This window comes from Siniperca chuatsi, linkage group LG19, assembly GCF_020085105.1.
Source record: "Siniperca chuatsi isolate FFG_IHB_CAS linkage group LG19, ASM2008510v1, whole genome shotgun sequence".
In the NCBI taxonomy this organism is placed as follows: Eukaryota; Metazoa; Chordata; class Actinopteri; order Centrarchiformes; family Sinipercidae; genus Siniperca; species Siniperca chuatsi.
In genome coordinates, this window is record NC_058060.1 from 23,892,459 (window position 1) to 23,916,821 (window position 24,363).

The following is a 24,363-nucleotide window of genomic DNA, read 5'->3' on the forward strand; positions in this document are numbered from 1 at the left end:
GAAGGGACCACTTCACACTCAGTATTGACAGGAGGAAGGATTACTGCCACCAATGACTCTATGATGTACATATGGCATGTGGCTGTTGTTTTAAGACAGACTTGAACAAACGTGGACCTCTCCTTTTAATGACATAAACCTGCTTAGCTACCAAATACAGTAAGAAGAAGGTCATGTAATAAATTAAAAAATGAACAGTTTTTTAGTCCAATATGTCTGATTTGATACTGATCCTCTAATTCCAGACTTGACTGAGATCAGCAGCATGTTATTGATCTGTGTTGACATGAATCGGTGAATGAATGTTGTGCTGACATTTGGATGATGTCTGCAGACATCTGATTGGATTATTAATGTATCTTTATCTCCATCATTTATTCTTTATTCAGATTGTGGGGCTGCAGTTTGTCAGAGATCAGCTGTGCTTCTCTGGCCTCAGCTCTGAAGTCCAACCCCTCCCATCTGAGAGAGCTGCAGCTGAGTAAAAACTACCTGCAGGATTCAGGAGTGAAGCTGCTGTGTGGTTTTCTGGAGAGTCCACACTGCAGACTGGAGACTCTGAGGTCAGTTCACTGACTCTGTTACTATTGTAGATCTTAAATGTTTAATTAATAATTGAACCTAATTTCTGTTCATACATAACTTACATCCATAATGTTGTACATTTTCTTTTGTCCACATTTTCATGTTTCTTGTACTAAATTTAGTCTGCAGTCACAAAAGACTCAAATAGACTGTAGAAAATGTCCCCTGTTAGTTGTTGAAGTAAATGAATGTGTATAATTTTTAGTTAAAGGTCACATCTGTATACAGAAGATCCTCTGAACTAATGTTTGTTTTAAATTAATTAAGTTTAGTTGCTGAAGTAGAAATATTTCTTTAATTTCTGTTAACGTCAATGTGTTTTCAGAAATAATGTCTGATCATAGATATTGATCCTCCAGAAGACACACACACACTAACACACATTTGTGTATATATATATATAGCGGCTGGATAGCTCAATTGGTAAGTCACAGGACTTTCACACGGGGGACCCAGGGTTCGTCAATGTGTTTTCAGAAATAATGTCTGATCATAGATATTGATCCTCCAGAAGACACACACATACTAACACACATATTAGTTGAAGCTAAACTTGAAGGCACTCATCATGGCTGCACAGGAGCAGGCCTGTGCAGCCATGATGAGTGCCTCTGTGCTGTCCTTCAATCCAGCCCGCTCTAGCCATTGGTAGGACTTCTTGATATCAGCCACTTCAGTTATGTTCCGGTGGTACATCCCGTGTAGGGGTTTGTCCTCCCATGATGGTCCCTCCTCCAGCACGTCTTCCTCTGTTCCCCATTGCCTGAGACATTCCCTGAGCACGTCATCTGTTGGGGCCTTATATTGGATGTACTTGTGGATCTTGGATGTTTCATCCTGGATAGTGGCTCTGACACTCACTGGTCCACGGCCGCCTTCCTTACGGCTAGCGTACAGTCTCAGGGTGCTGGATTTGGGATGGAGCCCTCCATGCATGGTGAGGAGCTTTCGCGTCTTAACATCTGTGGTCTGTATCTCTTCCTTTGGCCACCTTATAATTCCCGCAGGGTATCTGATCACTGGCAGGGCGTAGCTGTTTATTGCCTGGGCCTTGTTCTTGCCATTGAGCTGACTTCTTAGGACTTGCCTCACTCGTTGGAGGTATTTGGCCGTTGCCGTCTTCCTTGTTGCCTCTTCGAGGTTGCCATTTGCCTGTGGTATTCCAAGGTACTTGTAACCATCCTCAATGTCTGCTATGTTCCGTCTGGGAGTGAGACCCCTTCTGTGGGGACTACCTTCCCTCTCTTTGTCACCATTCGACTGCACTTCTCAAGCCCGAATGACATCCCAATGTCAGAGCTGTAGATCCTGGTGGTGTGGATCAGTGAGTCGATGTCCCGCTCGCTCTTAGCGTATAGCTTGATGTCATCCATGTAGAGGAGGTGACTGATGGTGGCCCCGTTCCTGAGTCGGTATCCATAGCCAGTCTTGTTGATTATTTGGCTGAGGGGGTTCAGTCCTATGCAGAACAGCAGTGGGGACAGAGCATCTCCTTGGTATATGCCACATTTGATGGATACTTGTGCAAGTGGCTTACCATTGGCCTCAAGGGTGGTTTTCCACAGCCTCATCGAGTTCGCAATGAAGTGTCTTAGAGTCCTGTTGATGTTGTACATCTCTAAGCATTCAGTGATCCATGTGTGCGGCATTGAGTCATATGCTTTCTTGTAGTCAATCCAGGCAGTGCACAGGTTGGTGTGTCGGGCTCTGCAGTCTTGGGTGACTGTTCTGTCAACCAGGAGTTGGTGTTTGGCTCCTCTGGTTCCTCTGCCAATGCCCTTCTGTGCTTTGCTCATGTATTGATCCATGTGTCCACTTATCTTAGCCGCGATGATGCCTGACATGAGCTTCCATGTTGTGGAGAGACAGGTTATTGGCCGATAGTTGGATGGGACTGTACCCTTTGCGGGATCCTTCAGGATCAGGATTGTGCGCCCTTCGGTAAGCCATTCAGGGTGCGTCCCATCTCTTAGCAGCTGGTTAATTTGTGCTGCTAGGCGCTCGTGGAGTGCAGTGAGCTTCTTTAGCCAGTGGGTGTGGATCGTGTCAGGGCCCGGTGCTGTCCAGTTCTTCATACCTGAGACTCTTTCTTGGATGTCTGCCGCTGTGATGGTGACTGGATTCTGTTCAGGGAGGTTGCTGTGGTCCTTTCTCAGGGCGGCCAGCCACTGTGCATCGCTGTTGTGTGATGCCTCCCTTTCCCATATACTTTTCCAGTACTGTTCCGTTTCCAGCCTTGGTGGGTCTGCTCTGCTGTTATTACCCTGCCATTGAGCGTACAGGTTCGCAGGTTGAGTTGCGAACAGCCGGTTTATTCTTCTGGCTTCATTATGTCTCGTGTATCTCTTTAGGCGGCTAGCCAAGACTTGGAGTCTTTGTTTGGCAGTTTCGAGTGCTTCAGGTATATATATATACACCACCGGAACATAACTGAAGTGGCTGATATCAAGAAGTCTTACCAATGGCTAGAGCGGGCCGGACTGAAGGACAGCGCAGAGGCACTCATCATGGCTGCACAGGAGCAGGCCCTGAGCACCAGAGCAATAGAGGCCCAGATCTACCACACCAGACAAGACCCAAGGTGTAGGCTGTGCAAAGAAGCCCCTGAGACAATCCAGCACATAACTGCAGGGTGTAAGATGCTGGCAGGGAAAGCATACATGGAGAGCCATAACCAAGTGGCTGGCATAGTGTACAGGAACATCTGCACTGAGTATGGACTGGAAACCCCGAGGTCAAAGTGGGAAACACCTCCAAAGGTGATAGAGAATGACCGAGCCAAGATCCTGTGGGACTTCCAGATTCAGACTGACAGAATGGTAATGGCGAACCAGCCTGACATCGTGGTGGTGGACAAACAGCAGAGGAAAGCCGTTGTGGTTGACATGGCAATACCAAGTGATGGCAACATCAGGAAGAAGGAACATGAGAAACTAGAGAAGTACCAAGGGCTCAGAGAAGAGCTGCAGAAGGCCTGGAAGGTGAAGGAAACAGTGGTGCCCGTGGTCATCGGAGCACTCGGGGCAGTGACCCCCAAACTGGAGGAGTGGCTACAGCAGATCCCTGGAAGAACACCAGACATCTCGGTCCAGAAAAGTGCAGTACTAGGAACAGCAAAGATACTGCGCAGAACCCTCAAGCTCCCAGGCCTCTGGTAGAGGACCCGAGCTTGAAGGATGAGACCACCCGCGGAGGGTGAAGGACCAAATATATTTATATATATAAAGAGAGAGAGAGAGAGAGAGAGAGAGAGAGAGACAGAGAGAGACAGAGAGATTAAAGCATATTTCCAGTGCAGCTGTTTAAAGGATCAATGTACTTTTTCTCCTCTAATTCCAGACTGGACTGAGATCAGCAGCATGTTATTGATCTGTGTTGACATGAATATGTGAATGAATGTTGTGCTGACATTTGGATGATATCTGCAGAAGGCTGACATGATGATGATCCACAATAACACCATGACAAAGTCACTCTACTCACTTTAGGGAAAAGCTCATTGATTAGGACGTAGTAATGTTGAGCTACACATTTTAAACCTGAACACATCTGATTGGATTATTAATGGATTTTTATCTCCATCATTTATTCTTTATTCAGATTGTGGGGCTGCAGTTTCTCAAAGATCAGCTGTGCTTCTCTGGCCTCAGCTCTGAAGTCCAACCCCTCCCATCTGAGAGAGCTGCAGCTGAGTAAAAACTACCTGCAGGATTCAGGAGTGAAGCAGCTGTGTGATTTTCTGGAGAGTCCACACTGCAGACTGGAGACTCTGAGGTCAGACACCATTTTTGACTTCTGTGCTTAGATTAATATGATGTGAAAGTTGTGTTGACACTAAACTGCAGACATAAGGCTGATATTAGACTGATCCACACTGAGTATCTTAATGCTAAAGTTTATTTTCTTCTTCAGTGGTTTAGTCCATTGACTGTGGCGGAGCAATGTTGAGCTACACGTTTAAAACCTTAATATGACAAGAAAAATCTCCACTGGATAATTCACTCTGAACTTCTTAAACTCTTGATTTTTATCTTATATTTCACATCATGTTACTTTTGATAAATGATGGAAACTTTGTGATCTTTCAGATCTCTGAACAGATTATTAAACACTGAATGATTTCAAGCAGGAACATCGTCTTCTAAAGTTACATCATTTATTCTTTATTCAGATTGTGGGGCTGCAGTTTGTCAGAGATCAGCTGTGCTTCTCTGGCCTCAGCTCTGAAGTCCAACCCCTCCCATCTGAGAGAGCTGGACCTGAGTAACAACAAGCTGCAGGATTCAGGAGTGAAGCTGCTGTGTGGTTTTCTGGAGAGTCCACACTGCAGACTGGAGACTCTGAGGTCAGTTCAACGACTCTGTCACTATTGTAGATCTTAAATGTTTAATTAACAATTGAACCTAATTTATGTTCATACATAACTTACATCCATAATGTTGTACATTTTCGTTTGTCCACATTTTCATGTTTCTTGTACTAAATTTAGTCTGCAGTCACAAAAGACTCAAAGAAACTGTAGAAAATGTCCCCTGTTAGCTGTTGAAGTAAATGAATGTGTATATTTTTCAATTAAAGGTCACATCTGTATACAGAAGATCCTCTGAACTAATGTTTGTTTTAAATTAATTAAGTTTAGTAGAAATATTTCTTTACTTTCTGTTAACTTCAATGTGTTTTCACAAATGTCTGATCTTTGATATCGATCCTCCAGAAGACACACACACACACACACACACACACACACACACACACACACACACACACACACATATAGAGAGAGAGGGACACAAAGATATCAAAGCACATCCAAATGCAGCTGTTTCCCTTCGGGGATCAATAAAGTATTTCAATAAAGTATTTCTGATTAAAGGATCAATGTAGTTTTTCTCCTCTAATTCCAGACTGGACTGAGATCAGCAGCATGTTATTGATCTGTGTTGACATGAATAGGTGAATGAATGTTGTGCTGACATTTGGATGATGTCTGCAGAAGGCTGACATGATGATGATCCACAATAACACCATGACAAAGTCACTCTACTCATTTTAGGGAAAAGCTCATTGATTAGGACGTAGAAATGTTGAGCTACACATTTAAAACCTGAACACATCTGATTGGATTATAAATGTATTTTTATCTCCATCATTTATTCTTTATTCAGATTGTGGAGCTGCAGTTTGTCAGAGATCAGCTGTGCTTCTCTGGCCTCAGCTCTGAAGTCCAACCCCTCCCATCTGAGAGAGCTGGACCTGAGTGACAACAAGCTGCAGGATTCAGGAGTGAAGCTGCTGTGTGGTTTTCTGGAGAGTCCACACTGCAGACTGGAGACTCTGAGGTCAGACACCATTTTTTACTTCTGTGCTGAGATTAATATGATGTGAAAGTTGTGGTGACACTAAACTGCAGACATAAGGCTGATATTAGACTGATCCACACTGAGTATCTTAATGCTAAAGTTTATTTTCTTCTTCAGTGGTTTAGTCCATTGACTGTGGCAGAGCAATGTTGAGCTACACATTTAAAATCTGAATATAACAAGAAAAATCTCCACTGGATAATTCACTCTGAACCTCTGAATGTCTATCTTATATTCAAGATAATGTTTTTTAAAATAAATGATACTAAAAACACATAAATACAATAAATAAATACATTTCAAGTAAACTTCTACTTTCTCAACCTTCTTCAGCTCTGAACAGATTATTAAACACTGAATGATTTCAAGCAGGAACATTGTCTTCTAAAGTTACATCATTTATTCTTTATTCAGATTGAGTCGCTGCAGTTTGTCAGAGATCAGCTGTGCTTCTCTGGCCTCAGCTCTGAAGTCCAACCCCTCCCATCTGAGAGAGCTGAAGCTGAGTAACAACAAGCTGCAGGATTCAGGAGTGAAGCTGCTGTGTGGTTTTCTGGAGAGTCCACACTGCAGACTGGAGACTCTGAGGTCAGTTCACTGACTCTGTTACTATTGTAGATCTTAAATGTTTAATTAACAATTGAACCTAATGTATGTTCATACATAACTTACATCTATAACATTGTAAATTTTCGTTTGTCCACATTTTCATGTTTCTTGTACTAAATTTAATCTGCAGTCACAAAAGACTCAAATAAACTGTAGAAAATGTCCCCTGTTAGCTGTTGAAGTAAATGAATGTGTATATTTTTTAGTTAAATGTCACATCTGTATACAGAAGATCCTCTGAACTAATTGTTTTAAATTAATTAAGTTTAGTTGCTGAAGTAGAAATATTTCTTTAATTTCTGTTAACTTCAATGTGTTTTCATAAATAATGTCTGTCTGATCATTGATAGAAGACACACAGACACACACACACACACACACACACACACACACACACACACACACACACACATATATATATATATATATATATATATATATATATATATATAGAGAGAGAGAGAGAGAGAGAGAGAGAGATCAAAGCATGTTTCCAAATGCAGCTGTTTAAAGGATCAATATAGTTTTTCTCCTCTAATTCCAGACTTGACTGAGATCAGCAGCATGTTATTGATCTGTGTTGACATGAATAGGTGATTCATTGATTAGGACATAGTAATGTTGAGCTACACATTTAAAACCTGAACTTATCTGATTGGATTACAAATGTATTTTTATCTCCATCATTTATTCTTTATCCAGATTGAGTCGCTGCAGTTTGTCAGAGATCAGCTGTGCTTCTCTGGCCTCAGCTCTGAAGTCCAACCCCTCCCATCTGAGAGAGCTGAAGATGAGTGACAACAAGCTGCAGGATTCAGGAGTGAAGCTGCTGTGTGATCTTGTGAAGAGTCCACACTGCAGACTGGAGACTCTGAGGTCAGTAGAGGGCTGGAGTCAGTCCATGCTGGTTTCAGCAGTATTGTACTAAACACAGTTAGTTTCAAAGCAAAGATCCAGTATTTCCTGTAAACCTCCGACCTTCTCAGTGGCTGCTTTCCTCAGTGAAGCTGTGAGAGGAGGATGGTGACGGGCTTCAGGATTGGACAGAAAGACAGACAGAGAGAGAGAACAGTCAGCCAATCAGATGAGCCAGAAGCTCGTTGTGATCATGTGTCTGAGTCGATGTGAAGACGACTGTTGTTGTTGTGTTCATGTCTACAGGAAATAAAGCTGGAGTCCAGCTGGCAGCATTACAACATGTACAGAGACAGTGTCCTCGTTCATCAGACTGTTGTGGCATCAAATCTGATCTCAAAGTGTTTGTTCTCTCATTTCAACACTAAACAATTGATCAGTTCATCTTTGTCACAGCTCTGAGATCAGTCTGACTGAAGCCTGCAGATCACTGGCTCTTATTTCAAAGAACCATCGTTATATTTAGTCACCATGTGGTCTTTCTGCAGACCAGAACCTCTGCTGAAGTCCAGTAATCACAGCTGATGTTTAGCTGTTCAGTCTTTGTATGAACAAATATAAATATATATATCATATCATATATATCTGTCCATTTGTCTTTTGTTGTGTCCAAATGTTTTTCTAACAGACTCCATATTTACATATTTGTCATGTAATATTTCAAACAGTAGATCAAATATTCAGACGTGACTGAACGCTGGTTTTTAACAGCTCTGAGCGCTAACAGCAGTAAATCCATCATTAAAGTGAGCAGTGAACATCTCTCTGTTTCTGCAGTCATGATGCGTTCAGGGACTCTCAGCACTTTATTTCCACTATGTGCTTCAGTGAAATCTGCAGAGTAAACAGACTCGATGCCCAAAGTCTCTGCAGGTGTGTGAGCTTCCAGCTCAGTGTGTTCACTCCAACACGTTAACATGAGCTCTGAAAGGAAGCTGGCTGCGCTACACAGCCGCTCCACTTCTGGTCTGAACAGGACTGAGGTCCCTGCTGGTCTTTATACTGGATGTGCTGCTTCACTGACTGACAGCTGATGGAGGGAGTCTCTGTAAACACTGATTTATGACTTCTGCTGTCTGTCTTCTTCTCTCATCAGAGTGTGACTGATCAGAAAGGCGGTTGTGTTGAGAGGACCAGCTGTGTCCTGATGATCCAGAGGATGAAGCAGCAGCTGGTGTGTGGAGAGGCTCTGACTGGGCCATGTTACTGGGAGGTGGAGTGGAGAGCTTCACCCAGCAGTGACTGACGGAGGAATCACAACAAGTGGAGATGAGTCTCAGTGCTGCAGTCTGAACTGCTCTGAGATCAGCTCCACTGTCAGACACAAAGGCAAGTCCACCATCGTCCCTGTGTGTTCCTCTGGATGTGGCAGAGTATCGTCAGTGGATCTGGACTCTCTGCTGCTGCTCTGTCCTTCTACACCGTCTCTGCAGACACACTGAGAGACTCCTTCTGCTCCACACTCAGCCACCTCCTCCACCTGGACCTGGACTTTATTTTGTCTTTTTATTATTCAATTAGATATTCTGAATCCAAAGTGCCTCTGCAGATTAGTTCTGTTTCTGACAACATAACTGTAGATTAACACATTTAATTGGATATTTCTGTTTTGCTTTCTGTCGCAGCTCCACCCTGTGGAACGATGGAGTTCATTTCCACATATTTCTGAATAACAGTGGAAGTTGATGTTGCATGCTTAAAGTTACCTCTCTGAAGTGAAATGCTCCTGATGAGTCTTTCATATAAGCGAAAAGCTAAAGTGTAAAGTTTTGCTGCTGCTTTTTATTCTCTGGGTTTTTTTTCTAACTTTTAATAAAACACAACCAGGTTAAGTCTCACTTTGCTAAAATAAAAATCAATTTCTGCTCGACTGTAATTTTTACTCAGTCCAGGTTGGGCTGGTGTAGAAATACAAATAAAAGTCCTGCATTCTAAAACTTTCTTAGTAAAAAGTATTATCAGCTAAATTTACTTAACAAAACTAGAAGTCGTCCCTGTGCAGTAAAACGCTTCCTGTCAGTGTTTTATTATATCTGATGTTTCTGGATTCATATTCCTGCTGCATTAATGTGTGTGTTGCATTTTACTGCTGCAGATGTTTAAGGTTGAGCTCATTTTAACTGCTTTATATACTGTTGGGTAGTTTAATCTACAGCAATGCATCATGGTCTATAAGATCATCATGTGTTTGTAGCGTCGCTGTCCTGTGAGAACCACGTATCTCTAAAAAGTCTTCCTGAGCTCAGAGAAACAGCCTGTTTTCAGCTCTGTGACGATGCGTTTTCCAGCTGATCCGAGGGGGGGTTAAAGAGTTTATTCAGCTTCAGGAGGAGGAGAGTTTTCTCAGCACATAAAGGAAACTCTTCATCCTTCAGTTCATCACAAACATTCAAAATCACCAATTTGGAGATACGTGGTTTTCACTGGACAGGAAGGGGATGAACATCTGTAATCTGTAAAGTAACTAAAGCCGTCAGACAAATGTAGTGGAGTAGAAGTATAAAGTTGCATAAAATGGAAATACTCAAGTAAAGTACCTGGAATTTGTATTCAGGTACAGGACTCGAGTTAATGAATTTGTAGTTACAATCCACCACTATGAATTTCTAATCGCTCAGAAGAAAAACATAAATGTGTGTGTTTGGTTAAATAACTGATGAAAGGTGTCACCTACGTCAGATGTCAGATTTAATTACATAGCATTAAGATAAAACCTCATACAGTATATACAGTGCAGTCATAGACATGGACAATATACACATTCTCATTCAGTTCATTAATAAGTAAATCAAGCTGGAATGAACGCATTATTTGGCCCTTTACTGTAGCATAGTAGTATTATTAGCATCAAACCGCAACGTGAACACAACATCTGGGGAAAGAAATCGATACTGTTGAAAGCTGCACTTGACAAGATCACAGTGGCACTCAGACCAGAGAGAAGATGAAACACTTTAGCTTCACACCGTTTGCCTGAATGAAACTCTGGTGTCTCTACAGTCACTCCCTCTGCCCACAGAGCGCCAGAAACTGAGACTCAGGAGCACAAACACTCTTCTATATCGGAGACTGGTGAAGTGTTAGTGTTCCTCTAGTGGTTGAGAAAATTCTCCTACTTCTTGAGCCAATGAACCATTTACAAATGCATCGTCACAAAGCTGAAAACATGCCTGTTTAGCATGGTTTTATATTATATATTGGCTTGTCAGAAGGGTCTTGGTGTTGTATAATGCGGCTGATAAAAACAAACAAAACAGCACTTCATAATGCTGAGAAAAGGCTTAAAGGAATCGTTTGACAGTTTTGGAAATACGGATTTTCGCTGTCTTTCCGAGAGTAAGAGGAGAAGAGTGATGCACTCTCATATCTTTACAGTAAATATGAAGTGACAGCCAGCAGCTGGTTAGCTTAGCTTAGCATAAAGACTGGAAACAGGGGGAAACAGCTAGCCTGGATCTGTCCAAAAGGTAACAAAACCCACCTACCCGCACCTCTAAAGCTCATTAATTAACACATTTTATCCGGGAGTGTTGTCGTCATCACGAGGTTGCCCGGCAACCAGCTGAGACTAGGAAGCTACTGGTCCCAGCCAAGAAACAGTCCGGCACATGACCCCTGTAAAACCACAACAACCTGTCGTTTTTACACTTCAGTTTTCGTACAGATTAAATAAACGAGACAAAACAAGCTTTGCTTGTAGGAGGATTTTTTTTACCCTTTGGACAGAGCCAGGCTAGCTGTTTCCCCCTGTTTTCACTCTTTATGCTAAGCTAAGCTAAGAAACGGCTGGCTCCAACTTTATATTTACTGTACAGAATCGTGAGTTGAATCTATCTCATCTCACGCTCAGCAAGAAATTGAATAAGGGTATTTCCCAAAATGTTGAACTATTCCTTTAAAGTATTTTAGAAACAGTGTCACCATTACGTAGTTTGTCTGAATCCAGATGTGCACCAAAGACGTTCCACTCACTTCGTTTGAAACCTGTTAACAAGTTTTTGAGATATTCTACTAACAAACAAATAAAAACAGACTAAAAACATAAATAACCTCAGCAGTAGAGGTAGGAAATGGAAAATTCCTTCCATTAGTATTTTATCATTGGTCACGCTCCGTAACAATTATTTTCATTGTCGATGAATTTGCTGGTTGGTCACTGATTAATCATTTGCTCCATAAAAAGGTCAGAAAATAATGAAAAATGTTCCCAGTTTCTCCAAGAGTCCAAGGTGACGTCTTCTAATTACTATTATTAACTAAGTTAACTAAGTTCAGTTTACTAGAAAGGAAGAGGAGAAAATTCTCACATTTGGGAAGCTGGAACCATCAGAACCATCAATTCAGCTACTAATCGTTCACAGCTCTAACTCACTTGTTGGTGTTTCTGAGTACTTCTGAGTTTTAACAGTTTCATGTCTCTGTGTACCAGTCTGTGAAGTTGTGTCGTGCAGCTCTAACTGCCGGTGGCAGATATTTCGGATGTTTTGCTGCTGACTCTGCAGAAACTCGACACTGTGGCCTGTTTAGTTGAATAAGAACAGGAACTGGAAGAGCTGAAATCACAGAGAGGAGGAGGAGCGCTGAGGAATAATCCAAGAAGCAGATTCACAGAGTTATCTGGATAACTGGAATATGATGTGGAAATGACCTGCAGAGTTATCCAGAAAAATGAGTGAACCTGCTTCTTGGAGCAGGCGGCGGTGTTCAGAAATGACTCAAGAGGCAGAAGGAGTTTCAGAAACAATGCACACAGTCAACAGACTTGCACCCCGAAGTTTCTGGGATATATAACTTGAGTTTGGTTGTGTGTGAATAACGCAAAGACTTCATCTACAGGAGACGTACAGGTGTGAGTGTGTGTCACTGGAAGGTGAGAGTCAGAGAGAGAGAGGTGTGTTTCTTCTAGCCGTCTCAGCTGGTCGTGTCGTTGCTCTCTGTTCGCTCTTTCTTCTACAGAAAAAGACAAGACACAAAAGTCGGAACAGCCATTACAATAAAACATTAACATCAATACACAGAGCAATGATAAAACTTTGTATATTTGGAGAAAATGCTGAGCTGCCGGCTGAAGACTCACCTTCTTTTTGCCAAGCGGTGGCTCTTTCCAAAGAGTCTCCAGGGTGACGCGCGGCCCTGCTGAGCCCAGGTGTGCGCCGAGTCCCGACTCACCTGGTGGAAACAAAGCACACGAATGGATACCACATCAGTTAGCCAATCAGAAAGAGGGCTGCACGATTAAACTAATAATAAGATAATTTTGCTGGTTGTTGGTGTTTAACCAGCATTCGTTCTGAGACATTTATAAAAGGGAAGTAAGCAGGAAGGGATTCAATGACTTTCTAAATGAGACGCAGCTTAACAGCAGCTGGAAATCTTGTTGCCGCTGACCTCCAGTGGTTTAACATCACAGTGTACTCCAGGGCGTGGCAGTACATTATTGTTGGTTACAGGTAATAAGTACACTCCTGTCCACCATAAGTGATGCTGGGACAAATCAGTCGTGATTTTCTGTTGAGATTTACTCTAAATCTTTGCGACCACTTACTGTAAAGTTCTAGATGTAGCATTTCAATTTCAGCAAATCATTAGAGACGTTAGTATAATCAATATTGGGTTTGGAGGAAAACATGCTGGATCACTTTACATCAAAATACAGTTAGAGGGCGCTGTTCTTCCAGAGCAAACACAGCTTCAAGAGTTTCTAATGGCGACAAACGGAACGAACGACCGATGGAAAACTTTACTTCTAAAAAGTTTCTTCTTAACGAAAGACAGAATAAATTTGAGAGAAGCAGCAACAGGAAGATTAAAATTATACGTGAGTGAGATAAGAGGTTACTAGTCTACTTTCCCAAGATTTTAATCCAGCTACACATTGAAGAAAACAGCGGGAAGCTCCACACTCTCCGATGGGGGGAAATGGGTAATTTTTTTTAACGAGGAACTGAGGGAACTACACACAGATACTAGTGAGGCTCTGGCTACACATCAAAGAAGGGAAAGGAAAGCCACATACTCATAACTAATGCAATCTTTTTAATATACATCAGTGTTTTGACAGATCTACATTTTGTCACATGTTGCCAAAATGTTAACCAACAAAATGTAAAATAAAAACACTGCATCGGGGTTATGAGTTTGCAGCTTTCCCCTTCTTTCTTAGATATTTTAAACCCTAAAATGAATTGGTTTTATTACACCTCCCTCACATTTCAGAGAAATCTTCTGACTTGCAAAAAAAGAGGCTCAACGTCTGCTTTTATCTCGTCAGCTCATGTGTTTTCATATCTGAAAAGCCAGGAAAGCACAACCCTTTCCTAAAAGGGAACGAGTCACCGATCAAACACACACAAACACTGATACGACACTAACTAAAGATTTAATGTACGTGATGTCATTCAGATCTGTTTTAACTCAGTGCAACTACTGATCTGTATCGGTGAGGGTAGTATCTGTGAAGACGAACAAAACTTGTGCCTTGCTTGTAGTCCAGTAATGAGATTCATCCATATTCATCCATATTAGCTGCCTTGCTACACGGCCGTTGTAGCTACACTGCTAATGTGTGGAAGTTAGTTTTCTACTGGCGTTTTTTAGCCGCTATCAAAGAGCTTTAGGTGCATTACCACCCTCTAGCCTGGAGTGGAGCCTGTTTACATGTAGAAGCAGAGTAGGGATTTCTAGCACAACTTCACCTACTTCAAAAAAAAGGTGCGTGGAGAAGGGAAAAAGTCTGAAGAAGTCAAAACTCCAGCAACACTTGTAGTATACAGAACAACTTGATTGCCAGACCCTGATGAAGGTCACGGGCTGAAACAATAAAGTTGTTCTATATTATAGAAGTGTTGCTGGAGTTTTGACCTGATTTACATGTAGCCCCAGAAAACCAGATTATGCTTCTCTGGGCTGCATGTATGCTAACGTGCACGGGGGTCGCTCGGATACATTCGAGCAGCTGTTTCTTTTATACGTTTGTTTGCCTCTCCCGCCTCCTGACAGGAGTGGAGTCCGCTGAGACGTTTACGCGTATCTTCTGAGAAGAAGAAGAAGAATTCCAGCACAACAGAGATGCATACGTAACAACAACAACAGTTACTTCGGAGCTGAATTAGGGAACAACTCTGATTATATTCAATTGTGTACAACCATGTTGCATGAAACAGTTGGAGCAGCAGCTTGACACAGATGTAACCCTAATGTATATGAATGTTTATTTACAAAAACAGGGAGGCTGCTGAATGCAGCTCACTTGCACCCACATGTTCAGTATTTTCTGTTTATGTTGTGTAAATCTGTATCTAGGAGATGATATATGACACACTAACACACACACACACACACACACACCTTGAGTAAGGACGCAGCCTGCTGAGGGTAAAACATGGAGGCGCTCAGAGCCATGAGTCCAACTGGAAATACCAGTCGCTTCACCTTGGAGCCTGAAAGAGACAGAGAGAGAGAGGTTATCAGAGTTAAACGTGAGGGTTTATTGATTCAATAATTAATCTCAAAGACAGGCAGACCACAGCTCCTTGGCTGTTTGACCTCTCGTGTTAACTGAGTGACTCCTTATCAAATGCAGCACTCCCTTATTTGACTTTTAAAAGGGGGAAATCAACCCAATTTAAACAAGCAGTTATCAGAGGGGGCCTTGAGCTCAGTTTTGTTGGGGGGTTCATTTTATTTGTCAGTCCTGCATAAGAAAAGTTTGTTACTCTATTTCCAATAATAATATGTCTCTGTGTGACTGTGTGTGTGTGTGTGTGTGTGTGTGTGTGTGTGTGTGTGTGTGTGTGTGTGTGAGTGTGTGTGTGTGTGTGTGAAAGTGTGTAAACGTGCACAGGCTTCACCTTTGGCCAAAAAGTCCCAGTAAGCCAGAGAAGCACACCACCGCTACACTGGGGTAGAGGTCAGGAGCATCAAATCTGATCTCAAAGTGTTTGTTTTCTCATTTAAACACTAAACAATTGATCAGTTCATCTTTGTCACAGCTCTGAGATCAGTCTGACTGAAGCCTGCAGATCACTGGCTCTTATTTCAAAGAACCATCATTACATTTAGTCACCATGTGGTGATAAATAGATGAAATAGTCAGACGTGACTGAGACGCTGGTTTTTAACAGCTCTGAGTCCTAACAGCAGTAAATCCATCATTAAAGTGAGCAGTGAATATCTCTCTGTTTCTGCAGTCATGATGCGTTCAGGGACTCTCAGCACTTTATTTCCACGGTGTGCTTCAGTGAAATCTGCAGAGTAAACAGACTCGATGCCCAAAGTCTCTGCAGGTGTGTGAGCTTCCAGCTCAGTGTGTTCACTCCAACACGTTAACATGAGCGCTGAAAGGAAGCTGGCTGCGCTACACAGCCGCTCCACTTCTGGTCTGAACAGGACTGAAGTCCCTGCTGGTCTTTATACTGGATGTGCTGCTTCACTGACTGACAGCTGATGGAGGGAGTCTCTGTAAACACTGATTTATCACTTCTGCTGTCTGTCTTCTTCTCTCATCAGCTGGTGGCCTCTGTCAGAGTAAGTGATCAGAAAGGCGGTTGTGTTGAGAGGACCAGCTGTGTCCTGATGATCCAGAGGTTGAAGCAGCAGCTGGTGTGTGGAGAGGCTCTGACTGGGCCATGTTACTGGGAGGTGGAGTGGAGAGCTTCACCCAGCAGTGACTGACGGAGGAATCACAACAAGTGGAGATGAGTGTCAGTGCTGCAGTCTGAACTGCTCTGAGATCAGCTCCACTGTCAGACACAAAGGCAAGTCCACCATCGTCCCTGTGTGTTCCTCTGGATGTGACAGAGTATCGTCAGACCTGGACTTTATTTTGTCTTTTTTATTCATTCTGAACCCAAAGTGCCTCTGCAGATTAGTTCTGTTTCTGACAACATAACTGTAGATTAACACATTTAATTGGATATTTCTGTTTTGCTTTCTGTCGCAGCTCCACCCTGTGGAACGATGCAGTTCATTTCCACATATTTCTGAATAACAGTGGAAGTTGATGTTGCATGTGTAAAGTTTCCTCTCTGAAGTTCTGGTTATTAGCACCAATAAAACCTGAACAAAGTCTGGATTCAATCAGGACTTCACTTCAGTTTCTCAGCTGACTACAAACAGATGATTTTTGTGGAAAGTCAGCACTTAATACTTTATTTTGTATATAGTTAATGTAAAAATGCTGTTTGATGTTTATTAAGGTGTAACTATAGATAGATATTATAGTCAATAATGATGTAAATAAAACGATTTGAAGTACAGACATGAAAAGTATCTTTTTGATGGAAAACAAATAAATCAGGTGTTTTTAGGTCAAATGAAGAAACAAAGGCAGCAACAGACTCCAGAGGAGCTCTATGGAAAAAGTCATATTTTTATTTTATTTTTATTCTGCGTCATGCTTCGGTTTTATGCAAAACATACTGTTTGTGTTTCATGCTACCTTTAAATACCTGCTTAATATACTTCCCCTGTGGAAGCAGTTCTTATTAGAGTCATCAGTAATGAAATGTTTAAAACAACCTGAAGTCTCAGCAGATTTCAGCCTCTTTTCTCAACATACTGTAATTACTGTGTGAGCTGTGTTACATTATGGAACATTATCTCTCTCACAGTTAATTAAGTCTTCATATGACTCTGAGCATAAGACAAAGGTGGAAAGCCATCTGACTCCTTCACAGAGAAAGATTTACTGTAGTTCATATTAAAAGACAACTGAATAAAACTTCACTGGAATCACGTTTTATTTGCAGAATTAAGGTGAATTCGTTTCCAACGAGTGCTCGTCCAGTCTGCTGTAACACAGAAGCAGCAGAATGAAACTTTAGAGACTTAAAGACACGATCCGTGCATTTCCAGGAGAAGGTAGCCGCAGTATTAAAGGGAAACAGGATTAGAAGCTGCTGTCGCTCTCAAACTGATTCACTGGTCTTAATACTAGGAGTCATGTTCAATAATAACTCAGCTGTTCAACTTCTCTGACGACGTCCTCAGTAACATGAGAAGATGGTGATGATGGACCTGCAGCTGATTCACTCTGTGGCTCTCAGACTAAAGGCTGCTTCAGTTAGCAACAAGCTAACTATTATAATAGCTGTGTGGCTAGCCACTTTACATACCAATATTTAACCCTTCTGAAACACTGATTTTCAAGCACCAATCAGAGGAAACCAAATTATAACACAATGTAAAGAAACCTATTAGGAACATTGGAAAGAAGAAACTAAAAGCCAAAGTAGATCAGAGTAGATCAACATCTAAATCCAGATTTTTCTCTCAGTCAGTATCTTCACACTTCATTATTCTGCTCTGTAATCTGTTGTCTATCTTAAACAATATTCTGAAAATTACATGACCATATAAACATATTTCTTTGACAACTACAATGCAAATACTGCAGTTTATCAGTCCTGAAATTCCATAACTGTGCATCTCTACGTAAACATGTTCCTGTAGTTTTCTGTCCGTAATCTAAGATAAACGAGTATCTTTAGATTCAACATTATTGCATTACACATGTACAAGTACAAGGCAACGAAATACAGTTTAGGTCTAACCAGAAGTGCAATAAGCAAGTGCAGGATATAAAGTGTGTACATAAATGCAGGATAGAGCAGTATAATGAAAATATACCGCACTGAACAGCAAAATCTGAACACCTCGTCATCTTAGTAAAGATGAGACTACAGTATTCAACAACTACATCTCCCATGAGTCTTTGGCAGAACCTCTTCACTGTACTGTACTGACCACATGACCAGAGTCTGTGAGGTTAGTTTTCAGTACAGCATGGTAACAAGGCTCAATTCACAGTGTCAGCAGCATTACACATAGACAGACGTCAACGTAACATATCACACAATAAATGATATTTCACAGTATTCCTCAGCAGGGAGACAACACTGCATGTTGCAGAAAGTCCTTCAGCAACACTTCCTGCTGTTCTGAAGGTATTTCCAGAGATCGTGCATGGAGAGAATAATTTTTCATCCAGATGTTCAGAAGAGTCTTAGTCCTATAAGATTGTAAAACAAAACATTACAGAAAAAGCACTTAGGTTTTAAACAAAATAGATTTATTTACATATTTGTCAACTTTAATTCAAAATTTGAATTCAACCGCTTTGAACCAAGAAAGATGCTCATTAACACATCATGTTCAACAGCTGATCTGTGTGAGCACCACACATGCACACACACGCACACACGCACACAGATAAACTCACTTGATATCCTGTAAATGGAGAGGGGAGGAGCGACACTGACCATGTGATCGAGGCACATGACAACAAGGAGGGAACCCTGAAACTGAAAGTGTTCAATTAGTTCAGACTCGATTTTTTGTTGACAGAGCAGAAGGAGGAAAACTGAAGGCGGAGGCAGGGTGAGTGTTAATCCAACATTTTTATTATTTTACTTTCAAAGTCTCTGAGTCAGTTTTCTCCCTGTGGACTGTAGAGGAAAGAAACGTTAGAATGAACTCAACAGCTTGATTCATCTGTGGACACAAAGTTGTGATTGGCTGAATAATACACGTTAAACCTACAGTAACCCAAGAAAACAATAATACACATTAAACCTACAGTAACACAAGACAACAAGCACAGATTTAAAGAAAAGTGACCAGGTGGAGTTCAGGCTGATTTTCTTATACTGTATACTGTGTGTATTTGTGTGTGTGTGTGTGTGTGTGTGTGTGTGTGTGTGTGTGTTGTGTGTGTGTTACTTCCTTTTCTCTCAGTTTGTGACTCTTGATTTTTCTTGAGAGCTCACAGTCAGTGTTTCTGTTTAACCTACTGACTGAAGGCCAGAAGATGAGTGTTTTTGGAGGAAGAGGAGGACAGAGCAGAGTCTCAGGATCCAGTGTCTGTCTCTGAAGAGTGACTGTCCAAAGGTCTTCCCCACACACTTCACTGAACCTGGACCCTGAACAAACTTATTTAGACATATCTTCAGGGGCCAGATTCCTAAAACTTTGAAGCAGTGCATACTGATGTTATTTCCTTATGACTCTCAATCATTGGGAATGTTGGTGAACATACACAAGCCTGGTTGCCACTTCCACAGTTAGCCATAGATGGATTCAGGCCCCTAATCACCTGTTTTCATATAAACGCCTCTGACTGCTCCACCAGTCTGTCTGCACACACCAGTCCTCCATGTTGGAGGTTACACTTTAATGATTTACATAATGATTTATCTGTGAAGTCACTGTAAAGATGTGTATCAAAGAATGCAGAGAAAGCAGCAGATACAGTTATAAATACATTGTCAGTAAATCAGTAGACGGGCCCTTAAATATGTTTATGACAGCAAGACAGTGACTTTCTGAGTTTCTGATTGTTAACCAAACTTGTTATTTGTTCACAACAAAACATTTTTGTCATGGCACAGTTAGTGCTGGCAAAATAATTTGTTGTTAGGTTCAAAGCTTAGGACTTAATTACCCTCAAGCCTATGTGGCTGTACCAGCTACTAACAGGCCACAACATAAACCGAACAATTGCCAACAAGAAGAAAAGGATGCAGGTCTTATTTGAACCCCGGCAAGCTGGCCCACTTCCTGCAGCCACCCCACTCGTTTCCCCCAGTGTTGTCCACTCAGCTGCGTGTTTGGGCCAGCCCAGACCTCTTCTCTTTTCTCTCTGTCCTCTGGCATCTGCCCTCAGGCCGGCTCATATTACACAAGACCCATCCTCTTGAGGTTGGCAACCCATCAAAACACAAATGACAAGCTGTAACTGTGACATTTTAGTTATAAAGAAATGTCTTCACAGAGAGAGGAAGAGGAAGAGAGAGAGAGAGAGTCGTGTTTCTGTGGAGGAGCAGACGTCCTGCTGTGCTTTGTGTCAGGACGTCCTGAAGGATCCAGTCTCTACCAGCTGTGGACACTGGTTCTGCAGACAGTGCATCACCTCATACTGGGACCAGTCTGCTTCATCAGGAGGCTCCTCCTGTCCCCAGTGTGAAGACAGATCCAGAACAAGACCTGGACTGCAGACAGCCAGTCAGACCAGCACTGTACAAAGTAAGACTGTACATCTGTCTGCTGATGTTATCGTGTTTGAAAACAGGATTCTTCCTGGTTTATTTGCTGTGTTGTACAGCAGAGACATTCGATATTTTTATAAAAATAACATAATTTAAAACCATTTCTTTATTTTTTGTATTACTTGTTTTAATGTTGGTCATGAAAATAATCACCAGAATTCTCAAAATCTTTTTCTTTAGTCTCACATGTTTCTTCTCTTTCAGCAGATAGTGGTCTGCAGGAGGTTTTAGATGAACATAAGATCAGTCTGAGGAGCAGATGTGAACATGTGACTGAAGGAAGTGATGAAACAGGAAGTGGAACCCTCCTCAACAGGATCTACACTGAGCTCTACATCACAGAGGGACAGAGTGAAGAGGTTAATACCCAACATGAGGTGAGGCAGCTTGAGACAGCTTCCAAGATGATGACCCTCCATGACACTCCAATCAAGTGCCACGACATCTTTAAAGCCTTACCTGGCCAACAGGGACACATCAGGGTCGTTCTGACGAACGGTGTTGCTGGTGTTGGAAAAACCTTCTCAGTGCAGAAGTTCACTCTGGACTGGGCAGAGGGCTTGGAAAACCAAGACGTCAGTCTGCTGATTCTGCTTTCGTTCAGGGAGCTGAACTTGATCAGAGATGAGCGGTACAGTCTTCTCGAGCTGCTCCATGTTTTCCATCCAACATTACAGAAGGTCACAGCAGAGAAGCTCGCTGTCTGTAAACTTCTGTTCATCTTTGACGGCCTGGATGAAAGCAGACTTTCACTGGATTTCCACAACAATGAGGTCGTGTCTGATGTCACACAGGAGTCATCAGTCAACGTGCTGCTGACAAACCTCATCGAGGGGAATCTGCTTCCCTCGGCTCTCGTCTGGATAACTTCTCGACCTGCAGCAGCCAATCAGATCCCTCCTTCATGTGTTGACAGGCTAACAGAAGTACGAGGCTTCACTGACTCCCAGAAGGAGGAGTACTTCAGGAGGAGATTCAGTGATGAAGAGCTGTCCAGCAGAATCATCTCACACATCAAGACATCCAGGAGCCTCCACATCATGTGTCTAATCCCAGTCTTCTGCTGGATCACTGCTGCAGTTCTGGACCACATGTTGAGTACAGACCAGAGAGAAGAGCTGCCTAAGACCCTGACTGACATGTACTCACACTTCCTGCTGGTTCAGACAAAGAAGAAGAAGCAGAAGTATGATGAGGGACAGGAGACGAGTCCACAGGAGCTGACGGAGGCTGATAGGAAGGTTCTTCTGAAGCTGGGGAGGCTGGCGTTTGAACATCTGGAGAAAGGAAACATCATGTTCTACCAAGAAGACCTGGAGCAGTGTGGTCTTGATGTCACAGAGGCCTCGGTGTACTCAGGAGTTTGTACAGAGATCTTCAAAAGAGAGAGTGTGATCTTCCAGAAAACAGTCTACTGCTTTATTCATCTGAGCGTTCAGGAGTTTCTGGCTGCCGTCTACATGTTCCACTGTTACAACAAGAGGAACACAGAGGTACTAGAGTCTTTCTTGGGGAAAACATCCCTGGATGTCTTCCTGATGAGAGCCATGGAGAAATCCTTTAAAAGTAAAAATGGCCACCTGGACCTGTTGGTCCGCTTCCTTCATGGCCTCTCTCTGGAGTCCAACCAGAGACTCTTAGGAGGCCTGCTGGGTCGGACAGACAACAGTCCAGAATTCATCCAGAGAGCCGTCAACAACCTGAAGGAGATGAACAGTGATGATATCTCTCCTGACAGAAGCATCAACATCTTCCACTGTCTGATGGAGATGAACGATCACTCAGTGCATCAGGAGATCCAAGAGTTCCTGAAGTCAGAGAACAGATCAGAGAAGGAACTCTCTGTGATCTACTGCTCAGCTCTGGCCTACATGCTGCAGATGTCAGAGGAGGTACTGGATGAGTTGGACCTGAAGAAGTACAACACAACAGCGGAGGGACGACTGAGACTGATTCCAGCTGTGAGGAACTGCAGAAAGGCTGTGTAAGTCCAGATGTGATTAACATTATAAATCAGTGTAGATTAGTAGTTTAGTTTTTCAAATATAAACACTCAAAAATTCTTATAGTTCTTAAAGTAGTGTTGCGCTTGTTTATTGCAAGAAATTTGTCAGTTCAGTCAAGAGAGAGTGTGGTTGAGGTTTTATCACAGCAACATTTGATCACAACATTTATTACAGTTATAAGTGAATCCAGTAAAGTTATTATTACCTGAATAAGTTCAGCAAGGTGTCTATAATCAGACATACAAGTAATGGTTGATTTTTTTACCACTATGCTTAAGAGTTTAAAATAAGTTGTGTATCATTTTCCAAAGGAAAAAGTTATAGAGAATTGCTTTGTGCAATTATCGCTATCATTAGCCATTTCATAGTGAGCATGGGGGATGTTAGGGGATGCCACAACCCCCTCTTAAAGAAAAAGGACCAAAAAAGGTAGAAAGATAAGATACAGTAGAACAATGCAAATTTCACACTGAGATCTAAAATAATAGTAATTGTACTGGCAATAATATTAATATTAATAAAATAATGACAGGAGTAACAATGATAATAACAGGAATAAGACTAATAATAATAATTATAGTAGCGGTTGTCGAGCAGAAACATGGGGGCAGTAGGAAGCCTGCAATCATAGATCCAGACTCTGCAGCTCCGGAGGCAGAAATACCTTCTGAAAGTGACAGAAGGAGAGAGGAGAGAGATGAGAAAGCAAAAAACTACGTGAGAGAGAAAATGTCCAGTTAGTAACATGCATTAATGGGATAAGAATGCATACAGATGGAGAGGGAGACATGGGATTAGATCACTCTGACAGACATTATGGAAGCCTAAATGTAATTACATTTCATCTCCCTTCATCTGCAAGATTAAAGCAAAACAAAGATTAAAAGTCTGCAGGTATGAGAGAGAGTGATGGGAAATATTGTTTCATGTTAAACACAGTGAGATAGGACTAGCTAAATCACTGATGTGAAGAGCAAATGTTAATCAAAACAGGATATGGCAAACTGTTTTGACATCAAATCCATCAAGTAAATATAAAGTGTCCTCTTTTACATATTAACATATAACATATTTTGTAATATATGTTCCATGACAGACTTTCTGGCTGTGGACTCTCAGAGACTCACTGTGAAGTTGTGGCCTCAGCTCTGAAGTCCAACCCCTCCCATCTGAGAGAGCTGGACCTGAGTAACAACAAGCTGCAGGAGTCGGTACTGAAGCTGCTGTCTGCTGGACTGGAGAGTCCGAACTGTAGACTGGAGAACCTGAGGTCAGTTCACCAACTGTAGCTTATGTAGTTATTTTGTATATATTCAATTCAAATCTTTGACTGAGGTTTAAAGTGTTTGGTTAATAAACTTATTTAGTTATTAAGTTTTTCTTCACAACAGATCTAACTGTTGCTCTCTTTTCATGTCAGCATTAATTATTTGAAGCCAAAGACATTTAGATTGCAACATAAAACAAACAAGTAGTCAGCACCGGAAACATCTTTGTCTTAAAGGACAGGTTCATATTCAGTCTATCTCAATACAATACTCACATGCCCACATGTACATTCGAAGAGTTACTGGTGTCAGCAGAGCAGAGAGGCAGTCTCTCATCCACCGGCACTATGTTTTAGACAGCACGCTAGCTCGGCTAATAGCGAATTGTTACAAACAAGCTAAAATGAAAGCTGTCTGTATGTAGTCTCACTGTTTAGCTTAGTTTGCCAATAATCTTTGGCTAAAACTTTGGCTAATTCTTGTAAACTTAGCTGTGGCTGAGACAAACCAGCCCCTCCTCCCTCTGCCAGGTAACTTACCAGCAGTGAATCACAGCAGCAGCAGAGGGAGGAGG

General features: G+C 42.0%; 2 protein-coding genes and 2 long non-coding RNA genes across 5 annotated transcripts in view; 2 read left to right on the forward strand and 2 right to left on the reverse strand.

Moving 5' to 3' along the window:
- The window catches only part of LOC122866380 (NACHT, LRR and PYD domains-containing protein 12-like), a 70,364-nt gene extending 47,861 nt beyond the window's left edge, over window positions 1–22,503 (forward strand). The window contains exons 5-6 of the mRNA XM_044175989.1: window positions 20,242–20,492; window positions 20,720–22,503. Coding sequence (XP_044031924.1) covers window positions 20,242–20,492; window positions 20,720–22,503 — 2,035 coding nt within the window. The remainder of the gene's footprint in view (window positions 1–20,241; window positions 20,493–20,719) is intronic.
- Window positions 1–24,363, forward strand: part of LOC122866379 (hemicentin-2-like) — a 480,239-nt gene that overhangs the window by 368,582 nt on the left and 87,294 nt on the right. The gene's annotated exons all lie outside the window — the stretch shown is intronic.
- Window positions 8,915–19,058, reverse strand: LOC122866406. Of its 2 annotated transcripts, none has more exons than XR_006375684.1 (3): window positions 19,044–19,058; window positions 16,282–19,006; window positions 8,915–8,955 (listed from the first exon to the last, which is right to left on the reverse strand). It is a non-coding gene; the product is annotated as an uncharacterized LOC122866406 (long non-coding RNA). The 2 variants fall into 2 exon arrangements; XR_006375683.1 differs by lacking the exon at window positions 19,044–19,058 and having other exon boundaries at window positions 16,282–18,480; window positions 18,691–18,705.
- On the reverse strand, window positions 12,199–12,598 carry LOC122866408. Its single transcript, XR_006375685.1, has 2 exons — window positions 12,547–12,598; window positions 12,199–12,419 (listed from the first exon to the last, which is right to left on the reverse strand). It is a non-coding gene; the product is annotated as an uncharacterized LOC122866408 (long non-coding RNA).